This window comes from Oryx dammah, unplaced genomic scaffold (genome assembly GCF_014754425.2).
Source record: "Oryx dammah isolate SB20612 unplaced genomic scaffold, SCBI_Odam_1.1 HiC_scaffold_11, whole genome shotgun sequence".
Classification (NCBI taxonomy): Eukaryota; Metazoa; Chordata; class Mammalia; order Artiodactyla; family Bovidae; genus Oryx; species Oryx dammah.
In genome coordinates this window covers 3,188,009-3,209,833 of record NW_024070195.1, presented here as the reverse complement: position 1 = coordinate 3,209,833, position 21,825 = coordinate 3,188,009, and the positions used below count along the sequence as shown (strand labels likewise).

Sequence of the window (21,825 nt, the reverse complement as noted above, 5' to 3'; positions counted from 1 at the left end):
GTGTGTGTGTGTGTGTGGTTTATTCCTGGAATAAACCATACATGCTTCATCTTCTATGAAATACCTTTTCATGTCCTTTGCTTGAAGGTATGTGGGAGCTTTTTGTAATGCTCTGGCTATTTTTCTGGTTTTATTTCAAGGTGTGTGTGTGTGTGTGTGTGTGTGTGGTTTAAGGAATTCTTTAGTTCTTGATACCGGTCTTGATGATTTTGGTAATGTATCCTTTCATTTCCTTTAAGGTGTTACTTCGTGAACAGAAGTTTTTCATTTATTATGACCAAATGTATTAATCTCTTCCAGTTCGTGCTTTGTATGCTTATTTAAGGTTTAAGAGGGACTTTCCCGATGGTGCAGTGGTTAAGACCACATGCTTCCAGTGCAGGGGGCACAGCTTTGACCCCTGGTCAGGGGATTAGATCCCCTGCTCCAACTAAGAGTTTAGATGCTGCAACTTACGATCCTGGTGCAGCTAAATGAAAAAATAAAAATTTAAGAATATTCATCTATATATTTCATTTAGTTTTAAAAGATTGGGGGGGAGACTATTCAAGTCCTTAAGCCACCTAGAATAAATTTTTTAAATAATTAATTAGAAATAACTTTAGACATAAAGAAAAATAGCCAGAGCATTACAAAAAGCTCCCACATACCTTCATCCAAAGATTCCCCGGGTTTAACACTTGGCTGTGTTCTTCCATGACTGCCTACTCATCCCCATTATCACTATTCCTTTTCTGAACCTTAAGAGAACAAGCTACACATATGATGTCTCATCTCCCCTAAGTACTCCAGTGTGTGAACCCCCAAAGCGAGGACAATCTTGTCTGCGATCACCACACAACTCTCCAACTGGGAAATCAACATCAGTACCAACTGATGTCCAATTCACAAACTGCAATCAAATGTTGCTAACTGTCCCAACAATTTCTCTGACTTTTTTGACTTAGGATCGTACCTAGGAAGACAGCTTGCGTTTTAGTTGTCTGCACTATTTCAGTGTGAATGGGGACCACACAGATAATTCGATTTATGATCAAGCACACCTTTGTTTTGTGACCTCTGCATCTTTGTTTTGTGCATGGCTCTGTGCGTATATTTCATAATAAAAATGTTGATTTTTTTAAAAATAAAATATGTATTATTAAGTACGAAGCTAATCACACACATACTTTTCAAAGATAACATTTGCTCCCAGGATTCAGATTTCTGCACTAAAGTCAAATTTCTTCAGCTGGTCATATATTTAAGCCCTAAAAGTTTCAACTAACTTAAAGTGGTGATCAAACGTGAAAAGTCACCTTACCAAGCAGTAGATGCAAAGGGAGAGTCAAGCCTCTCAAAGCTGATTTTTATTAGGACCCCTAGCAACAGACATCTGCAAAAATTCCCTCCCCCTCTTAATTCATATACATATTTCAATATGGTGTATTGTCGATGTTTTAAATAAAAAAGACATATACATTCATTGGATTTTGATTAAGGATTTTAGTTAAAGGTATAAAAATGACAGAGCTTCCCTGGTGGCTCGGTGGTAGAGAATCCACCTGCTAATGCAGGAGACCAGGGGTTCAGGCCCCGGGTCAGGAAGATCCTCTAGAGAAGGGAACGGCAGGAAGATCCTCTAGAGAAGGGAACGGCAACCCACTCCAGTCTTCTCAGCTGGAGAATCCCATGGACAGAGGAGCCTACGGACAAATCCCATGGACAGAGACGGGCTACAGTCCACAGGGTTGCAAAAGAGTCAGACATGACCCAGCGACTAAGCAACAGAAAAGAACATAAATAAGACAGACTAAATTCATGAGCGGCATGTACTGTTAGACCAACCCATTTTAACATTTAGCAGTGGATTTTTTTCTGACCCAAGGAACGGTAGAATTTCCTAACAATTGCTCTGGCAATTGCTCTTGCAAATAATTTCAAAGGCTTTTTTTTTTTTAAGTGGCAGCATCTGGAAGGTCCACTTCTGGTGGACTGGTAGAGAGAGTTGGGACATGGACTGCTCAGAGCTCTGCCCTGTTGCCAATGCCAGGACACTCGCACCCTCATCAGGTGGCAACGTGTGTGTGGAACCCTGCCTGCCGCTGAGACGGGGCTTCAGGACCGCCAACTGAGAAAGAAAGGCAGTGCCAACCAGACTTAGAGACCATGGTCTCTTCCTGGTAGACCTGGGGACAGGGAGTTTTGCATATTCACGTCTTAATTATGCAGACTGACTTCCAGGGGTACCTCTGGTTCAATTTGATGCGTAGATCCAAAGAGCACCACTGACTTTTTTTTTTTTATCTTATCCTGAATAGTATTTGTTTAAGTTTAAATGAAATGATTTATCAAAAGGAAACATGTCCTCTGCAAGACGGCGCCTGTAACTAGCATCCTTTATTCCTTGGGCGGCACCTCCACAGTATTCTAGAAAACCTCCTGTTCACAAACCCCCGAAGGTGAAAACCACCTTGGAGATCACCTAGTCCGATCTCCTCCTTTTTTCAGATCACCAGACCGCAGCTCAGAGAAGCAGGGGCGGGCGGGCGGGCGTGGGGACGGGGTGGGGGGGGCGGGGCGGGGGCCGCGGGGAGGCGGGGGCCGGGGGGAGGGGGACGGGAGGCAGGCGGGGGACCGATAAGGGCCGGTCATCAGGGTACTGACAACACAAGGCCTGGTTTCCTGCGTCTTCCCACTCTAGTCCACTGCTCTTTCGCCTCAAGTATGATGTGGAGTGGACGTTTCAAATTAAAAAAAAGAAAGGAGGAAACTTTCTCCAAGTCCACCTTCAACCATGGGTAGTGCCTGCAATGCTCGCAAAGAGCCAGCATGCGTTGGTAACTAGGGATTTCGTTATCCTTTAACTAAGAAATTAAGGGGAAACAGCCTCGCAAGCAGTACCAATTGCAGAACGACCTGGACTTAAAAAAAAAAAAAAAACCAGCATCTGCTTTCAGCCATTCACCCCATATCATTAATGCGTGGTACTGACTCTACTCTCACTTTCCAAACGACCCACAGCAGCGAGGGGAGGCTGGGCGAAAGTGGACGAAAGTGGAGGGAAGGCGCGCGGGGGTCCCAGCGGCGGCGCCCCTCCCCCCTCAGCACGCGCCCACCAGACGCTGGCGGCTGTGCGCATGCGCAGACCGCCCGCCCCCCCCCCCCGCCCCCCGACTTCATTCTGCTTTATTTAGGCCTTCAGCTCTGCCTGCTCGCACTCCCCCAGCGCCCCAAGTTCGGATGACAGGGGGCGGGGTGGGGGAAATCCCAGGGCACTCTTGGAAGCTCCTGAGTGGGTGGGCAGGAAAAAAGGCAAGGACGTTGAGGACAAATACATCCTTTTCTCGCCGCCCCCCACCGCGGGCCTCGAAGCAATCTGGGCTGGGCGCGGGCGCCCCAAGTCTGGGCCGAGCGGGGCCGGGGCGAGCGCGTGGGGCCCCGGGGGTGGGGCGGAGCCGTGGGCGGGGCCTGCGGCGGCTCCCCGAAGCCCCGCCCCTCGGACCAACCTCTCGCCTCTCCATTGGAGGGCGTTGGGGGCGGGTCCCAGGGACACCCCCCTCTCGCCACCGGCCCCCGCCCCGCCCCCCGCCGCCCACGTTTTCGGCTCCTCCAGGCGCCCTCCCTGCGCAGGGAAAGGAAACACCCGGGGCGACCACAAGGCTCCGGGAGGGTGGAAAGGCGCGCCCCCCACCCCGCCCGGCCGCCCAGACCGTAGGCCTGGAGATGTCAGGGAGGGTGGGATACGGGGCCCCGCCCCCAGGCCCCCACCTCTGGGTGCGGGATCCGGCGGGTGCGGGTAAGGGCCCACCTTGTGCAGTCACACAGTGCCGCAGTCAGGCCCCGCGCTTCCCTTTAGCGCGTCACCCTCCACCGCCCTTCTTTCGCCCCTTCTTCCCCTTTCCCTGTCTCTGCATCCCCGAAGAGTCGCGAGCGCCGATGGCGCGGCTCCGGGGGAAAGTGAATTCGACTCGATGTCACCTTAACCACGCATAGCTACTGCTCACTTAACATCTCGTTTTCTCCTGTAATTTGGGGAGATTTAAGGGGTCATTTTCATTTTTCATTTCTTTTTTCTCTTCATGCGCTTAAAGTTGGCCGACTCCTTCCTTAGCATGTGATGAAAGAAGCTAGAGTTTAGGCTTCTCTTGGTGCAGAGAAAGGGAAGGAAACCAAAGCTTAACGGCGTTTAGGAAGAAAATAGCTCTGTTCCTTTCTCATCCTTAACTCACGCTGCTGGGTAGCAGCACCTCTCAGGAGTACAGGCGCAGCTGCAGAAGCGCTTGGTTGCAGAGAAGGCTGCGTCTCCAAGGGTTTGCGCCCGAGCACCAAAACAGTGCAGGTGTGTGTGGATCCGGGTGTGTGCGTGCGTACGTGAGGTACGTGTGCGCGTGTTTGTGCGGCCCAACAACAACAACAAAAAAAAAACCTCAAGAGGCGCATCAGGATCAGAAGGAACCCCTCACACTAGTGATCGCCTCGGAAATTTCCCAAAGGTCTGAGAGTTAGTAAATCCCTTGATCCGAAAGTCGCCTTTGCAGAGCTCCTTCCTGCCGGATCTCCCCGCTCCCCAAGATATGTGATGCCGCGTCTCTAGAAGCGGCCTCTTGCCCGCGCGAGCATCACGGAGGGCACGCGGTGCACATTTCAGGGGCCCCGCGGGTGCAGAGTAAACCCCGGGGCCCCGGCGTGTGCGCGCGCTCCGGGCCCTGAGTGCGGGAGGGTCTGGAGCGCTCCGCTGGGCTCGCGGGCACGCGCGTGTGTGTGCGTGAGTGTGTGCTCACGCGCTCCAGACCGTGCCCCCGAGCCCAGCCGCAGGGCTGGAGAACGCGAGCAGACCTGCGCAGGGGCCAGGTGGGGGTATCAGATTCTTAGAGCTGAGCTGTTTTCCTCTCCAGCTCCCGCTCCTCTAAACCCCGCTGCAACGTAGGGAGGGGGCTGGATTAGCCCAGGAGCTGGTGGAGGAGCGGGCTGAAACAATCGAGTGGGCGCGCCAGGACTACCCGGCTGCAGGCGGGGAGGGGAGAGGGAGCCCCGGTTCTGCGCAGAGAGGGGGCGGGGTTGGGGGGCCCCGGGAACAGCGAGGAGGCGGGGGTGGCCTTCGAGCTGGGGAAGTGGTCCCCCCCACGACCCCCGGGAGGCGAGAACTCTTCGGACAGCACATTAATTGGAGATAACTGATTAATTCGAGCTTCTGATGACTATAAATGGCGATTCTCTACCAAGGTGTCTTTATTTAAAAAAAAAAAAATCGTTCGGTGTCATCCCCCACGTCAGGCCGGCTCGTGGGCGTGAGGCTGTACTTCCTCCGCCCCCTCCTAATGGAGTGAACCATTCCCAGCTCTCCCCCTCCCTCGGCCTCTCTCTCTCTCTTTCTCTCCCTTCCTCGCTCCCTCTCTTTCTCTCCTCCCTCTGCCTTCCCCGTGCATAAAGTCTCCGTCGCTCCTGGAACTTGTTGGCAATGCCTATTTTTCAGCTTTCCCCCGCGTTCTCCAAACTAACTATTTAAAGGTCTGCGGTCGCAAATGGTTTGACTAAACGTAGGATGGGACTTAAGTTGAACGGCAGATATATTTCACTGATCCTCGCGGTGCAAATAGGTAAGTGGACGGCGGGCCGGGCTCGCGGAGGGCGGCGGGCGGCGGGTGGCCGGGCCCGAGGCACCCGGGGGGACCGCCTGGCCCGCGGTCGCCAGGGGGGCGGGTGCGGAGAAGCCAGCAAACCCCAGGGATGGGGGCATCGGCTCCTAGGGACTGGCGCGTCCCGGGTTGGTTTTGCTAAAAAAGAAAGAGAGAGACTCCAAATATTCTCCAGGAAGTGTGTGCGGCCGGCTGTTTTCTGGAGGGGCTTTCCCCTCTTTTTACAAAGCTCACGTCCGTCCGTATTTGCTTCTTTCTCTTGGGTGCACCACGTTTGGTGCGCTTTGGGGAAAGGCATTGCTCCCTGCCATACTGCAAGGCTTTATTTTGAAGGGTCGAAAGGTGAATGCAGGAACAAGATGGCCAGGCAGCTAGAACTGGAAAGTTTATGTGCAGAATGCAAGGATATTCTGGGGCTCAGGCTGCTGCATTTCGAACTTTGCCATTCTCCCACCGCCCCCCCCCATATCCTAACTGCAGCGTTCACATCGGGCAGCTCAGACAGGGCTGGGGGCAAATTGAGAATGATAGGGAACCCCAGAGTAAATCTTTTCATATGCTTATCATTAAGGAGCTTGAGTTCAGCTAAATATATATGGATATAATTTTCTATGCACATTTGCCTCTTCTTTTCCACACAGGCATCTGTATGTTATATACAGGAAGGGGTTAAGAAGTGTTTGCAATATGTGGCGTTGGGTGTTTGTAATTTTTGCTAGTTTGGGATTGCTTATGGATGGATTTATATAGTCCCCAGTTTATGTGAAGGAATCTTGAGTCCTAGTTCCACTGTTGTTGGGGCTTTTGAAAGTTCATATTTTTTATCCATCCAAAATGAAGAAGGCGTAATGGAAGGAAACACGAGAAAACTCCCTTCTCTGTTGCTGGGTCAGAGCATTAATTAATGTAGCCTAAAAGTGAAAGTGAAGCAGATTATTAATAGAATGGACAAGAGAAAAAATAGAAACTCTTCAAATGGGTTTTCTGGAGAGGAGGGAATTGTTGACTCCTATCATTTGAGGCTGTAGCATTCTTTGCAGACAAATCCTTGCAGTATTGCAGGAGGGGGCTTGCTTTAGGGAATTGGTTTGGTTGGGGCAAGAGATGAAATGCATAACATTTTTCTTCATGAGAAATGTGGAACAAACAGGCTTTGGAGTTATCTAGACATTAACATGGATTCTTTGCAATAGGTTTTTATGCATTTGACAGGATTTTCAGAATCTGATTTTCTTTTCTGCATGAACAGTGTAGGGATTTTAGAGTGTACAGATGCAGGATGTCGGCAGCATTTCCTTTAATTCCAAGAAACGATTTGAGGTTTTGAATCTTTGACATTCATGCAAAGAGCTGCAATAAATAAAGAACATTTCTGATTGCAACAAATCCCTTAGATCTTGGAAATAAGTGGATGTGGTTTTTGCAATGACTGCAGATTTTTAGAGAGCAAGACAGCAGTTGTTTTTTATATAGGGCTTGTAATCGCCAAAGGTTTGGGACTCTGCATTCCCTGTGAGAAATAACCTTACTTTGAACGGAGACTGTGCATGTGAAATACGCTTGAAACACATTAACCTCGGCCGGGAAATGACCATTTGTTGGCTGTGGAATTAAAATTGAGCATGTTTGTTCCCGAATGCCTGCCCTTTCCCGAACCGGAGGCTGGATCTTTATTAATTCATGGCTGGGAGCTGTCCCAGATCACTGACATTTGGCAAGAAAAATGGGGGCTGGGCAAAGACGGGGAGGTGGAGGGGTGGTGAAGGCGAGTGAAGACTAGGCGGGAGGAAGTTTGGAATGAATGAGAGGTCGAACAAATGAATGAACGGACGGAGAGGGCACAAGACACGGACACGTTGGAGGACAGAGAAGTAGCCCAGGTCACCCGCCCGAGCCTCGATGAGCCAGGGCTCAGGAAGGACAGCAGGGTGGCCCGGACTGAGACCTGCCCGGATGCAGGAGCCTTCCAAACGCGCCCGGGGGCAAGCCCCCGGCCTCCTCAGCCAACTAGAGACCGAGGAGTCCGAGTTGCAAAAGACAGAAATTTTCACGACTTATTTTACACGCGGGCGCACACACACATGCGCGCTGTGGAAGGTTTTCCAGCAGCCCCTGAAAACATACCACGACAGAAGCGCTTCCCACGTCCCCCCCAACCCCAGCCCGCTCCGCGACCCCGGAGAACCCAGTTCCCCTTTAAAATATTGTCAGTGCATCTTAGGGGCTGCTTTTTCGCCACCAAGTTTTGGGGGTGAAGGTGAGAAGAGATTGAGGGCCAGGGAGAGAGGATGGACTGTATTTTATTTCCTTTGCTCGCTGCAAAGCAGCGCTTGCGGTGTGGTTTACAGGGGACGCCGCGCAAGGCTCATTTCATCCGCCCTCGTTCTGTTAGAAAAAAAAAATTCGTTTATTCCTTCATTCTAGCTCAGTGTTCTAGCTGATACTGCAGTCCAAGGGCTCTTGCTATTTCGTGAGGGGACCGAGAGATTGACGAAGGTTGACGTATCGGCCCGAGCTTCCCGTTCCGGATTAGAAAGCTCTTAAGGCCCGCCCCGCTCTCCCTGCAGCAATTTGCAAATGGTGCGCTCTCGGAGGCCTCTGCGGGTTCGGTCACCTTCCCCCTAGCCTGCTCCTGGCCCAGGGACCGGCGGCTGGGGGCGGTAAGGTGTCCGGTCCTCCCCGGAGACACACGCGAGCGGTGGAGCCCTGAACGCCGCCTGGAAGCGGCGCGCGCTCAGGGCCCGGGCCCTGGAGGCCCCTCTCTCCCCTTCCCTCGCCCGGCAGCGCAGATCTGCGCTTCGCGTGCGTACTCCAGGCGCCCAGGGTGCTTTTGGCCGCTGGCTTAGGCATCTCCAGCTCGGTTCGTGCCTTGGGATGGAGAGAAAGGGCCTTGGCAGCACAGCCGCCGCCTGGAGCCCGTCTCTCGGGTCCCGTGCCTTGGGGCTTGGCTGACCTGAGACCAGCATCAAGGACTCGGTGTCCCCTGGGTTTCCTCCTCCACCTGCTGCCACCGCTCAGGCTGCGACCCCCACCCCTCTGGAGGGAGCCCGAGCCAGAGGCCGAGAGCCCCTGGCGGCAGCCACCCGGGCCCCCAGCTGCAGAGCTGGGGCTTGGAGAGGAAGGGTCTCGCCTCGTCGATGGCTGGCGGAGCCGGGCTGGTTTTTCCCGAGGAGCTGAGCAAGGCAGAGGGAAGCAAAAGACCGGCTTCAGGGATCTGGCCTCCGGGGAGGTGACCCAGGGTCACTAGCTCGGACACATCCTGACCCTGCCGGCCCTAACTGCCCGGGACCACCCTTCCCCCTCCCAGTCTAGGGGTGTAGGGGTGCAGACGGGGACCTCACTAGGAACTCCACGTTAGACAATCCCTGTTATAATGAAACAATCCAAGTCGGTGGCTGCTGGGGGCTTCCAGAGAATTTGTTTATTCGTTCAGCAGTACTTGCCCAGCACCCACTAAGCAGCGGGCCCCAAGCCCAGGGACTGTTCACAGACACTCTGCCGGGCTGCGGAGCCCAGCTCTGAGCCTCCCAGCCCTTTGCTCACCTCTGCACTGTGCCGTCACACGCCCCCCTCCCCATCACCTCACAAAAGGGCAACCGCACTGCGAGAGCCTTGATGGGCCGGCTAGGGGTGTGTTGGGGAAGCTAAGCAGGGAGCCAGGAGAAAGAAATAAAGAGGCAGGGGAGGTGAGAAGAGGGAGTGAAGGAAACTGAAAAAGATGTGGAGAGCGATGCAGGTGGGGGTCGCACGGTAGGAAAGGCCTGGACTCCCCCACCCCCATACCTGCACACTCGGGCCACCTGCAGAAGACGCTGGGTTGTGTGCAGCTCGAAAGTTCTCGGGACCCACCGTTCATTCACCTTTCGCCCTGGTGCGCTCTGAGCCTGGGCGCCACTGGACACGGCTGGATGGGGCGATGCTCACTGGGTCCCGACGGGCAGGCTGCGGGGCTCCGGGGCCGGGTGGTGGCACCGCTGACCAGTGTCCCCTGCTCCCCGCAGCGTACCTGGTGCAGGCCGTGAGAGCAGCGGGCAAGTGCGATGCGGTCTTTAAGGGCTTTTCAGACTGTTTGCTCAAGCTGGGCGACAGCATGGCCAACTACCCGCAGGGCCTGGACGACAAGACGAACATCAAGACCGTGTGCACGTAAGTGTCCTCTCTGTTGCGCGAGGTTTCGGTGCTGGGGGGCGCATTGTGGAGGTGGGAGGGCTCCTCGCCTCCTGCCCTCAGGCCTTGGCTGGGGCCTGCCCTGTCCAAGGGGACCCTGTGGCCTGGAATGGGCAGAGGAAGATCCTTTCCTTGGGGCCCAGTCCCATGCTCCGCAGCCTGACCTATGCGCACAGAGGCACGCGCAATCCACACCCCGGAACCTCCGGACCTGGGGTTGAGGGGGCACCGACAGCTGTTGGCAGCTCCTCCCCAGGCTTTGAGGCCCTCTTCCTCTTCCTCTCCTGCTGCGGGAATGAGCACTTCAACCAGAACAGTTGGTTTGGCTTGAGGGGCATTTTAGGTAGTTCTACCAGGTTTGCCTATAAGAAAAGGAACTCCCCTATTTTGTCCCCTTCCTCTAATAAAATTCCCCTCTGGCACAGGACAAGAAACTTCACTGGCAGCAAGTGAGTGCAGATCCCTCTTTCTCTTTCAAGGAGAGAAACTGAAAGAATATTTTATTTTGTGTGGATGGCTTTGCCCAAATGTACAGTAACCATGTCTGCAGAGTTTATAGCCAATTTGGAGCTTTAGGGTAGCTATCTTCCTCGCTTATCCTCCCACTTCCTGCATCTGCAAGGTGTCCCCAGCCCAGGGCAGCTAAGGGCCCAACAAGGCCCAGGGGTGTTTGCCCAGAGCCTGGCTGGAAAGCACAGCTCCCACTGGCAAATGAGGGTAGCAGAGTACTGTGGAGGGTCAGTCACATCTCAGCTAAGGCAGACCTTAGAAATACCCCCATCTTCTGCAAGACACATGCACACACACTTTCATTTTATTTTTCAAAAACAGCTGTAACCCTTCCCACCCCCATCACGGCCCTTCCCGTAAAGCCCAGGCAAAAGGTGTTCCTTGTTTCCCATAGGTTGCAGTGACCACTTTCTGCACCCTCCTTTGTATACTCTCAAGTCCTTCCTCTCTCCCTAATTCCTCGGGGGTGGCATGTTATTTGTTGAGAACTGAGTAGTTCGATATGGGGGAATTTTGCTACAGGCTTTCTTCAATACCCTGGTGTCCACCAGAAGCCACAGCAGCCAAGTGGCTGCTACTTTCCTATCAGGAAAGGGACAAAAGGCTAGGTCTGGGATGCACATGCACCTGCTTTAATCCTAAATGTCTGATGACAGGGAAGAAAGTACCTATAAAGATGGGCAAAAGCGTAAATAGAGATCAGCTCTCAATTCCCCCATCGTTTGCCCAGATTTACTTATTCCAAGCTGTTGGGTTTTAGCAGGAAAATGGAAATGGGGTGGGGGCCCTCCCCGAAGCGGCAGACCACAGCTGGGCCGAGACTGCCAGTCGGTTGGTGGCGCTAAGGCCACCTCCTCCCAGTGCTGGTGCTTAGTTGCTCAGCCATGTCCGACTCTGCAGCTCCATGGACTGCAGCCCGCCAGGCTCCTCTGTCCATGGGGATTCTTCAGGCAAAAATACTGGAGTGGGTTGCCAAGCCCTCCTCCAGGGGATCTTCCCAACCCAGAGATCGAACCCAGGTCTCCCGCATTGCAGGCGGATTCTTTACCATCTGAGTCACCAGGGAAGCCCACCTCCTCTCAGACCCACCTGGATTCTGTCCTCCTCAGCCCAATCTCTCTTCCAGGAAGACCTGGTCCCCATCTGGGCATGCATAAAGAAAGGAGAGATTGAAACGTCCTTTGGGAGGTGTAATTATGCAGAGAGCTTGCCGCCTCTCCATTTCTCTAAATCTCAGTATTTATTACAAATTGAGGAACATGGAAGGCCTGTGCCCCAGGCCCTGCAGTCCTCATAAATCAGAGACTCACGGAGGTCATTAGAAAGCAGCCGGAGCTCAAGGCAGTCCAACTTGACTGTCAGCAAGAAGACGGGGTTGGGAGTTGGAAACCAGGACAAAGCCTGCCTTCAGCGTGCTTACAGTCCAGGCCAGTGAGCAGAAAGGAGGCAGGGGAGGAAAGAACGCACAGATTTCGTGGAGGGCCCTCGCTGGTGACCTGACACCAAGGGCCCTGGCGAAGGGGGAGCCAGACCGGAGTTAGCGAGACGGCACGGCCCGGCCCAGCCCCGAAAGGAGACAGCGGCCCGGGAATCGATCACGGGTTGGAATTGTATTTAGTCTGGAGATCTATTTTGGGTTTTCAGAGGAAAAGGGGGACAATTAAAAAAAAAAAAAAGAACAAGTTGGATGAAGGTTGTGGGGGCGGGGCTAGGAGCCGAGCCGGAGGATCGAGCGGCCGAGGAAGGCGCGGGCTCCGGAAGAGGCGAGCAGGGAGGACCGAGAGCCGGGCCCCTCGAAGGCCGGCGCGGCGGGCTCTACGCGGGCCCGGGGCCCTGCGCCTGGGGGCGGGGGGCTGGCACCACCTCCCGAAGGTAGCGGGGTCCAGGGCCGAGGAAAGGCCTGGGGGTGAGGGGTCGGGGAGAGCAGGGACCTGGCGCCCAGGGCCTGAGCTCTAGGGGTTAAGGAAACTGGAGGAGGCGAGGGAGCCGGCCCGGGGGCACGGGCGCTGGCACTCACCGACTCCGGGGAGGCAGAGGCGGGCGGCCGTCTCCGCACCGGATCCGAGCCGGGAGGGCGAGGCGAGGGGCCGCGGAGGACCGAAGCGAGCGAGGCAGAGGAGGGTGAGACGAAGGGACCCGGGGGGAAACTCGAGGGGAGGAAAAAGGAGGGAGACAAAGAAGGGGAGAGAAGGGAGACGAGGAAAGAGGGAGACAAAGGCGGAGCGGAGGAGACGAAGGCCGAGGCGAGCGGGCGCGGCGGCTTGGAGACGCAGGGAGGGGAAGGAAGGGCGAGGGGAGGGGGGCGCGGAGCCGCGGGGAGGGCCGCGCGCCGCGCCGGCCGGCCGTCCTGCAAGCTGAGAGGCATTAATGGGCGGCAGCTTGCGCGGCTTAGCGCTGTTTTCCTAGCTGTGCCCGCAGAGGCCCGCAATCTGTCAGCGCAGGCCCAGGTGCCAGCGCGGCGCCGTGGGCGCGGAACCCGACCGGGAAGGGGCGGCCCCACCTTGGACAGCGGCTCCCGGGACGGGACGAGGTCCCGGGCGAGGGGGGAGGGGGGAGAGAGAGGGGGCGCCCCGGGCTGCAGAGAGGAGGGTCGCCGGGAGCTTGGCCGGGCCGCGAGGGGGACGCTCGCGGGGCGCAGGCCCAGAGTTCTGCCCGCGCCCACAGTGAACCTCCTGCTCTGTTCTGTTCCTCGCCAGATATTGGGAGGATTTCCACAGCTGCACGGTCACGGCCCTTACGGATTGCCAAGAAGGGGCGAAAGATATGTGGGATAAACTGAGAAAAGAATCCAAAAATCTCAACATCCAAGGCAGCTTATTCGAACTCTGCGGCGGTGGCAACGGGGCGGCGGGGCCCCTGCTCCCGGCGCTGCCCGTGCTCCTGGTGTCTCTCTCGGCAGCTTTAGCGACCTGGCTTTCCTTCTGAGCGCCGGGTCGGCTCCCCCTGCGCGCGCCCGCACTCACGCCATGCTCCCGGAAACCGAGAGGAAGATCCATACGTTCTTTGGGGACGTTGTGATTCTCTGTGATGCTGAAAACACTCATATGGGAATTGTGGGAAATCCTGATTCTCTTTCTGATTTCGTTTGGTTCCTTGTGTTTCATTTGCCAAATGTTACCGATCAGTGAGCAAGCGAGCACAGCCAAAACTCGGACCTCAGCTTCAGTCCGTCTTCACACAGAAACACGAAAACGGCAAACCCACCCCATTCTTTTTAATTTTTTTTTTTTTTTTTTTTTTGGCACAAGAATCTCAGGAACGGCCCTTGGCCGCCTACTATATTAATCATGTGAATACATGACCAATGATGGGCTCCTCCTAACAGGAAAGAGGAGAGAAGGCCAGGGAAATGCATTGAAGAGAACAGCCTCTCGTGAATAATTCACGCTCACTGTCTTTCTAACACAGAATCTTGTTTTGATCATTTCCACTGCACATTTCTCCTCGAGAAAAGTGAAAGGACAGATGGTTGGCCTTGTGTTTCAAGGCTACCATGGGGAGAGGGAGGGAGTTGAGGAAACCTCGGGTCAGAGGCACAGGCTGCCAGAAGCAACGCTGCTGAAGTCACTGAAAGGTTAAGCTTTACCTGCTCGTGTTGATGCATCTTCCGAAGTCCACTGCCTTGGTTTTCCCTCTTGTTTTAGCTGTTCCACATACAGTAATACCTGAATATCCAACGGTATAGATCACAAGGGGGGGATGTTAAATGTTAATCTAAAACATAGTTAAAAAAAAGATTTTGACATAAAAGAGCCTTGATTTTAAAAAAAGAGAGATGTAATTTAAAAAGTTTATTATAAATTAAATTCAGCAAAAAAAAATTTGCTACAAAGTATAGAGAAGTATAAAATAAAAGTTATTGTTTGAAATAGGGGTGTCCTCTGTTTCCTGCCCCAAGCCTGCTTTCTTGGCCGAGTTCTCTTGGGGTTCCCTGAAGGGACACAGGATGCCAGGTGGTAAATTCACCAGCTCACCAGCCATCTGATAACCTACAGTCCTGAAGTCCGTGGGTTACCAGAACATCTTGCCACTTCCCTGAAATCGTGTTTGCTTAAGAGAAAGGGGAAGCTATATTTTACTTCTGTAAGCCAAAAGGCAGAGGTTCTTCCTAGGGGAGGTTTGGGGGCGCTGGCCTTGGGCGCCTCTGAGAATGCACACGCGGACCCACGCGGGTCAGAAGCCCGAGCACCGGCCTACGGGCCGAGCCCTGCTCGCGACTCGCCGCTTCTTCTGTCGTGGCCGGAGGCAGCTCTCGGAGGAACCACCATTAAGGGCTCCAGCGGAGGGGCCAGAGGCGTGGTCCCTGACAGGGATCGGGCGAGCCCTTTCATAATTAATAAGACAGTTCAGCTGAAACAGCGAGGGCCCCATCGATCCGGCAGGCGAGCTGCTTCCGCCTCTCCTATTTTTGGCCCGCGTGGTCTCACGGAGAAGTAACGGCCGGCGAGTAAACTCGGAGGAGGAGCCCCGGGTCTGGGACTGCCGGAGGAGAGCAGGCTGCTGGAGGCAGAGCCGAATGTGGGTTCCGGGGTTCCAGGGCGACGAAGTCGGATTTCCTGGACAAAGTGAGGGTGGAGGTGGGCGGGGGGGGGGGGGGCGGAAGCTGGCGGACCGCAAAGGAGGCTGCGGAGGCGGCCGCGGGTGCCGGCGCCGGCTCCTAAGGGGGTGCGCGGGGGCCCTGAAATGCAATGTGTAAACAATCGCTGGAGTAACCGTTCATAAATCAAACCCAGTGGGTCGCAGCGCAATCTGCATTCCCCCCACGGACTGAATTCCAGCAACACAAGCGCCCCTGCGCCCGGAGCGCCGGGAAGCGGCGAGGATTCTGAACCGCGGCATCTATTAGCGCGGCGGGTCCACGCACGCGCCGCGCCCGCCCCTCCGGGGGATATTCCCCCGCCGCCTCTCCAACCCGCCAGCTCGCCTGCCCATCCCTATTCTCAGGCCAAACACAAGAAGATCTAGCTGCCTGCGCGCAGTGATCACCCGCTGAGGAGCTCTGGCTGTTTGGTTCTAGTTGTTTCGATGGTGATTTTCGGTCTCAGTATAAATGGCACGATTCTAACCTGAGCTCAGCGCCTGGAATTCAAATTAAAATTTCTGATCCTGTTTTAAATACGAATCTACTTAATGAGGGAGGGAAGGAGGGAGGGAAAGAAAGAGGGCTTACACCGGCCATTCTTGTTTTAATATCTTCCCTCCTAATCATGCCTCTTGCTGCCCCCAAAACGGGGGCGAACCAGCGCGCACCACTGGGCCCCTTGCTCGCCAAAGGAAAACGCACGCGGCGTTCTCCCCAGGCTTGAGAGGGCAGGGGGGAGACCCTCGGGACACACGGAAGACGCCCCTCCCTGCCACGGCCCGGGCTTCCTCCCTGAGAATCGACTTCTTCCGAGGTCTGGAAGGAGACCAGGAGGAGGGAGGGGCTCCGTCGCCCTCGTCTGCAGGAGCTGGTGCTCCTGCGGCCTCCCAGGCGGGGCTGCCCTCGAGGGAAGCCTGTCTCAGATCGTCCCAGGGAGTCTCCCGAAAGCTGGCTGCCGCGTAGGGGCTCCCTCGCCTTGTCTCAGGCCCCGGGCCCATCCTCATGTGCTCCTGGATGGAGCCCAGGTTCGCGAGGCGCACCTGGCGGGTTAGAGGCTGCTCCTTCTAGTTGCGGTGATAGTTCAGTTATTATCACGACGTCTTAGACTGTAATTTGTTTAACCAGGATGACATCTCCATATGTCAGCTGGTGTTACCGTTTTTGTTTTTTTTTTTAAGCAGCATCGGGGTAAGCCCTGATCCCAGCTCACGGAGGTATTAACCAAGGTGAGCCGCAAGTCAGTCCAAAGGCGGAGAGGGGGTGGGCGGGGGTGAGGAGTGACGATCAAGCAGGAAGGGGATGGGGTCTACGGTGCCGACCACCTGGGCCCGGTACTGCACTACACGCATGCTAGCTGCCAGCCCTGGAGGACCTGGGACGGGGAAGGGGCCTCCTACCCTCCACCGCCTGCCCAAGTAGACTCAAGACACAGGAGTCCGCCCACCTGAGTGTGATGCTTGGTTATCTTCAGGGAAAACTCAGAGAGGCCCGCTCCAGAGTCCCCGCTCAGCCCCGAGCCCTTGGGAGGTGGCTGTATGGCGGGCGCAGAGGAGAAGCGCAAGGGAAGGAGAAGGCCGAGGGCATGCAAAATGAGGGCTCAGGCCTGGGAGAGAGACCGGGAAACCTGATCCAGGAGTAGGGAGAGTGGAGGGGCTGGAGGGAGGCAGTCGCCTTGGGCTGGAGACCCCAGAGATGTGGGCCAGAGGCGGGGGTACAGATGAGCCTGCGGTCTGTTCTCATTCAGGAACCTCCCCGAAAAGCGAATCTGCACGAGGCTCCCCACGGAGATTTTCTTTCTGTGTATCTGGAAATCCTTTCACTCTGACGGATTCTGGGCGGGAGAGGCGAGTCGCCCCGCAGGTGGTGCGGGTGGTGGGGGGCGATGCGGGGCAGGCTGAGCGCAAGCACCGGGAGTCCAGAGTTCGATGGATGGATGGCGAAGACAGAGAGGCCTTTTCTCCCTCCCCAAACTCCCTCCAAGCCTAGCAGAGTTGCTTCTGGAAGGTCTTCAGCCCTCCTTTCTCTGTCCCACTCCCTGCTCCCCACAAGGGGCTCCATCCTGGCAGGACCAGCTGGGCACCTGAGGGGTCCACACTCTGAAACAGTCCCCCACCCTGTCCCCTGGGACCTGAGGGAGGGCTCCCGGCCACCCCTCCCTTCCTTCCCAACACCCACCAAAGGAGATCAAAGGACTGTGGCCTCACCCCTCTGCCCGGGTGTGAAAACAGAGTGGGCGGCGGGAGCCACGCGCACAATGACCGTGGGCCTCTCCCAGGAGTCACTGGCGGCCACTGCCCACGCCTGCCGAGGCCTGTGTGGCAGGAGCTATGCAATGATGTAGTTCAGAGCTTTCCTGGAAGAAGAACAGCATCTCCTGGGACCATGGCAGCCTGGGTACCAAACCCAAATGCCGGAATGAAAAAAAAATGGGCCCGTAGAGGGGACTTGTGATTGCCAAGGAGGGAGGGTGGGGTGGGGTGGGGGGGGGTGGGGTGGGGTGGGGGGGGCGGGGGTGGGGAGGTGGACTGGAGGTTTGGGATGAGCAGATGCAAACTACTACATACAGGATGGATAAACAACAAGGTCCTGCTGTACGGCACAGGAAACTCTATTCAGTGTCCGGTGATAAACCATTGTGGAAAGTTATGCTAATGAATATATGCACACATACGCATATATCTGAATCACTTCACTGTACACCAGTAACACAACATTATAAATCAACACTACGTCAACAAAACGAAATTTTAAAAAATAAATAGAATGAGCCAGGAAGAAAGAAAGAAAGAAACCGGGAGCCGTGCTGCCTAGCCGGACTAAGGCAATGTCGCCCACTCAGCCCTGGTGCGGGGAAGGAAGGACAGGGACAAGGAGGCGTGTAAACCCTGCATCCAGATCCTCACCCTGGAAGGACATGCCTTCAGGGAGCTAGAAGAACTCTGTCGCTGGCCACATAACCAAGGCTGGATTCCTTACCCCCTCCAGACCTCACTTTCCTTGGAGATGGTCATTCCTGCCTCATGAGGTTGTCCTTTGTCTCAAATGTGCTACAGATGAAGCACTTTCCTGCTACACGCCACTTACCTACTGTTAGATGTTATTATTCTTGTTGACTCCTGCCTCCACACAGGCTTAACCCCATGGTCTTAATGAATTCTTTAAAATAATCTGGAGTGGAGAGCTTCATCATGACCTTTAATACTGTGAGGCACACTTCCTTTATAGAGCTGTGTGTGTGTGTGTGTGCACATGTGTGCGCTCAGTCATGTCTAATGCTTTGTGACTTCGTGGACTGCAGCCCGCCAGGCTCCTCTGTCCACGGGGTTTCCCAGGCAAGAGTACTGGAGTGGGTTGCCGTTTCCTTCTCCAGGGGACCTTCTCAACCCAGGGATCCAACCCACATCTCCTGCGCTGGCAGGCATGTTCTTTTCCACTGAGCCACCTGGGAAGCCCCTTCCTCTCCAGGCCGGCAACTTAATTTCCTCTTGCTACAGGCTGCCCAGTGCTCCAGCCTGTGCTGGTCTTCTCAGGAAGCTCTAAATAAGCTTCCTGAGTTGTCAGCCTCTGGACAGGGTCTGTGTCCCTAGACCCTACCCACCCAACCTGGCATGGGAGCCCAGGCCAGCCCCCTGTCCCTCACTGCTTTCCAACCTCAGTCTGGGGTCCCTAGTTCTCACAGCACTAAAGGGCCTGCTCCAGAAGCCTCCTCCACAGCTCCCCTCCCCATCTTCACTCCTGCCCCCCGCCATTTATATCAAACCACTCTCTCAAAATTAAACCAGAAAAAGGAATTCGTTCCTTGTAATCAGCCATGTGATACAGTGCTACACAGAGCCAAGAATATTAACCCACCCTGCACTAATGTTAACAAACATGTGTATTCTCATACACCTCTCCCCAGCTCGTGAAAACACATCCTGACATATACTCATATGGAGGTGGGCTTTTTTTTCACTTTTACAGAATTATGATATACTTCTCTTCCACTAATCCTTCAAGATCAACAGCTAAACCTTCTTTTAAATAGTTATACAATGTTTCTTAGACAACCATAGTACAATTTATTTCCATCCATCAATGGACATTCAGGCTTGTATTAAAGGTTCCTGTTGAAACAATGTTGTTTACTAGTATTCTTATTTCTTCAGTAGATCAGATCCCCCCAAATTTGGATTGCTGAACAAGAAGGTATGTATATGTGTTTATTTTTATTTTTAAATGTGTATGTCCTTTTAATCTTTTTAATGTTGGATTACATTCCCAAAGAGTATATGGCTCGTTTGCCCACATCCTCATCAACACTATATGTTAACACTTTCCTGGGTCTGTCCGTACAGTAGGTGACTGGTGGCTTTCTGGAGGCCACACTTCGCAGCTCTGCATCGGGTGCTCTGGGCCCCCTCAGCCTTGATTACCACCACCACCACCATCACCCAGCTGGTGGCGAAGGTCCAGCTAAACTTTCTGTCCTCCTCCCTCAAGGGCAGAGTCAGGCCTAGTTATTCCTGAAACCCCAGACTTTCTCTCTAATCTAATAGGCACACCCCCTGGAGCCGAGGGTGTGGATCCTGCTGTCCTTGGCTAGGGACCAAGGGCAGGTGGAGTGGGGACTTGGCCACTTCCACTAAGGCATGCCATTAGGATCCATAGGCCAGTACCACGGCTGGAGCTCCTGGCCTGTATGGCGGGGAGAGAGAGGAAGGGAGGCGTCCCCCAAATGACAGCTGAACTCTTTTCCATCCGATGAGGCCAACTGGGAGCAAACCAGGATGGGGGCTACAGAGACCTGGATTACACTGTCTCTTGTCTCTTCCCCACTTACTCTGTTTCGCTCCTTAAAAAATCTAACTTACTTTCAAGGAGCACATAATACACGCTAACCATTATGCTAAAGCTTTGCCAACATCATCCCATATTTGCACTAATTTCTGTAGGAGATTGCATTCTCCTCACTTTACAGATGAGGAACAGGTTTAAAGAGAGGTTAGAAATTGGCCCCAAATCAGCAGGCAGAGCTGAAATGTGAGCATTCATCTGTTTCGGGAACCTGTTTTAAGACTTCATTTTGCTGTTTCTATTACTATTTTGAGCCAAAAGCGAGATAGATAGCACAAGTGAAAAAGAAAGAAAGAAACAGGAGTTCTATGATAGCGAGAATAATGACGTTGAAAAGAGTTCTAATCCTTGGATCCTGTGACTGTTAGTAACATGGCAGAAGAAAGCAAACGCTGCAGATCGAGGTAGGTTGCTAATGGGTTGACCTCAAAATAGGGAGGTTAGCCTGGGTTGCCCCTGAGGACCCAATATTATCATGAGGGTTCTTTTAAGTAGAAGAGGGCAGGGTCAGGGGATGTAGGAAGGCCTCCACTTACCTTTGCTGACTTCGAGGTTGGAGGAAGGTGCCCACAATCCAAGGAATCTGAGCAGCCTCTGGAAAGTGGAGAAGGCAAGGAAACAGATTTTTGCCTGGAATCTTCAGAAACTCATGCAGCCCGGTGAGGTTAGACCAGTGAAATCCATGCCAGAATTCTGGCCCTCAGCACTAACTCTGAGATTAGAGATTTGCATTGCTTAAGCCACCAAGTTTATGGTAATATGTCACAGCTGCAAACAGAAAAGCCAGACAAATTCTAATTTGGGGGGATTTTATTTAAATTTTTTATTTGCATTGTCGATTCACAATGATAGTTTCAGCTGAACAGCAAGGGACTCAGCCATATGTACACATGTATCCATTCTCCCCCAAACTCCCCTCCCATCCAACACAAATCTGATTTTTTATGTTACAGGTATCCAGAGAACCCTTGCTGGGATCTGCTCAGGGCCCTTCTCTGAGTTTTGGGGGTCCATGGGGATGGGATGGTGGCGGCCTGGCTGAAGTGGCGCATGGGAAGGAAAGGAGACTTCAGGGACCAAGTTTCAAAGGACAAGCAATCAAAACCTTGTGCTGACATTTTACCACGTGTTGGCATAGAAGCTTTATCTTCTCCTCCGTTTTGTGTCCCTTTTAGCTGCAAAAGCCTTCTTTTCCTCCAGGAATTTCGGAGACAGGCCTGTGAGTTACTAGTTTCTGTACCAGTCACTCACAGGCCTGCTCAGGTATGAGAAGTTCACGTACGGAGATAGATGGTTTGATAGGACTTCAGTGAAATGAACGTATCACCAGGTGGTTATTCTCTTGATAAATCACAGCATCTAATTTTAGCCACACACCTTACCACCTGGAAAAATCAGGTGTTGGGATGATTTTTTTTCTTTTTTAATGGGTAGCGTTTCCAACTTTGTATGTGACCTAGAGGACAGAAGGAAGTGGATGGAAGTGAAAGTCACTCAGTCCTGTCTGACTCTTTGCGACCCCGTGGACTATACAGTCCATGGAATTCTCCAGGCCAGAATACTGGAGGGGGTAGACTTTCCCTTCTCCAGGGGGTCTTCCCAACCCAGGGATCGAACCCAGGTCTCCAGCATTGCAGGCGGATTCTTTACCAGCTGAGCCACAAGGGAAGGCCAAAATGGGTCCAATTTCTGTGGAATTCCTGGAATGAGTCCCTTGCCCTGGGAGTCTAGAATGGGAAGTGAGTAAAAGAAACACGGGGAAAAGCAAAGCCACGCGGCCACAGGCAGGCACTGCCTTCCACATGGAGAGAAACCTGCTAAAGAGGAGAGGAGAGAAAAGGACACACTTGTCCATCTGGGTTAATCAAGTCACAAATTGGTTTGTTGACATCAAGACACCACTGCGGGAGTCTCCTCTTGATTAAGAAGGAAGCGAGACGAGGCAAGCAAACCAGAGCGGCAGGCCGGGCGGGTTGTTAGCTCAGGCTGATGGACAGGCGGAGTGGCCCAAGGCTCCTGTCCGCGGGCCTCATCTCTCCCGGGCCTCAGAGGGTCTGTGGCGCTTCCGGGCGTGACAGTGAGAAATGGCTCTGGGACCCTCCTTTTCCCCCG

General features: G+C 53.9%; 1 protein-coding gene and 1 long non-coding RNA gene across 2 annotated transcripts; one reads left to right on the top strand and one right to left on the bottom strand.

Annotated features, from left to right (window-relative positions):
* Nucleotides 1-4,788: 4,788 nt before the first annotated feature.
* Nucleotides 4,789-14,063, top strand: NRN1 (neuritin 1). The gene is made up of 3 exons (XM_040249391.1): nt 4,789-5,579; nt 9,620-9,764; nt 12,992-14,063. Exons 1-3 carry the CDS (start codon nt 5,525-5,527, stop codon nt 13,218-13,220), a joined length of 429 nt encoding a protein of 142 aa, XP_040105325.1. The 5' UTR covers nt 4,789-5,524; the 3' UTR covers nt 13,221-14,063.
* LOC120869980 lies at nt 9,668-12,170 on the bottom strand. Its single transcript, XR_005722688.1, has 4 exons — nt 11,606-12,170; nt 11,385-11,438; nt 9,981-10,147; nt 9,668-9,729 (listed from the first exon to the last, which is right to left on the bottom strand). It is a non-coding gene; the product is annotated as an uncharacterized LOC120869980 (long non-coding RNA).
* Nucleotides 14,064-21,825: the final 7,762 nt, after the last annotated feature.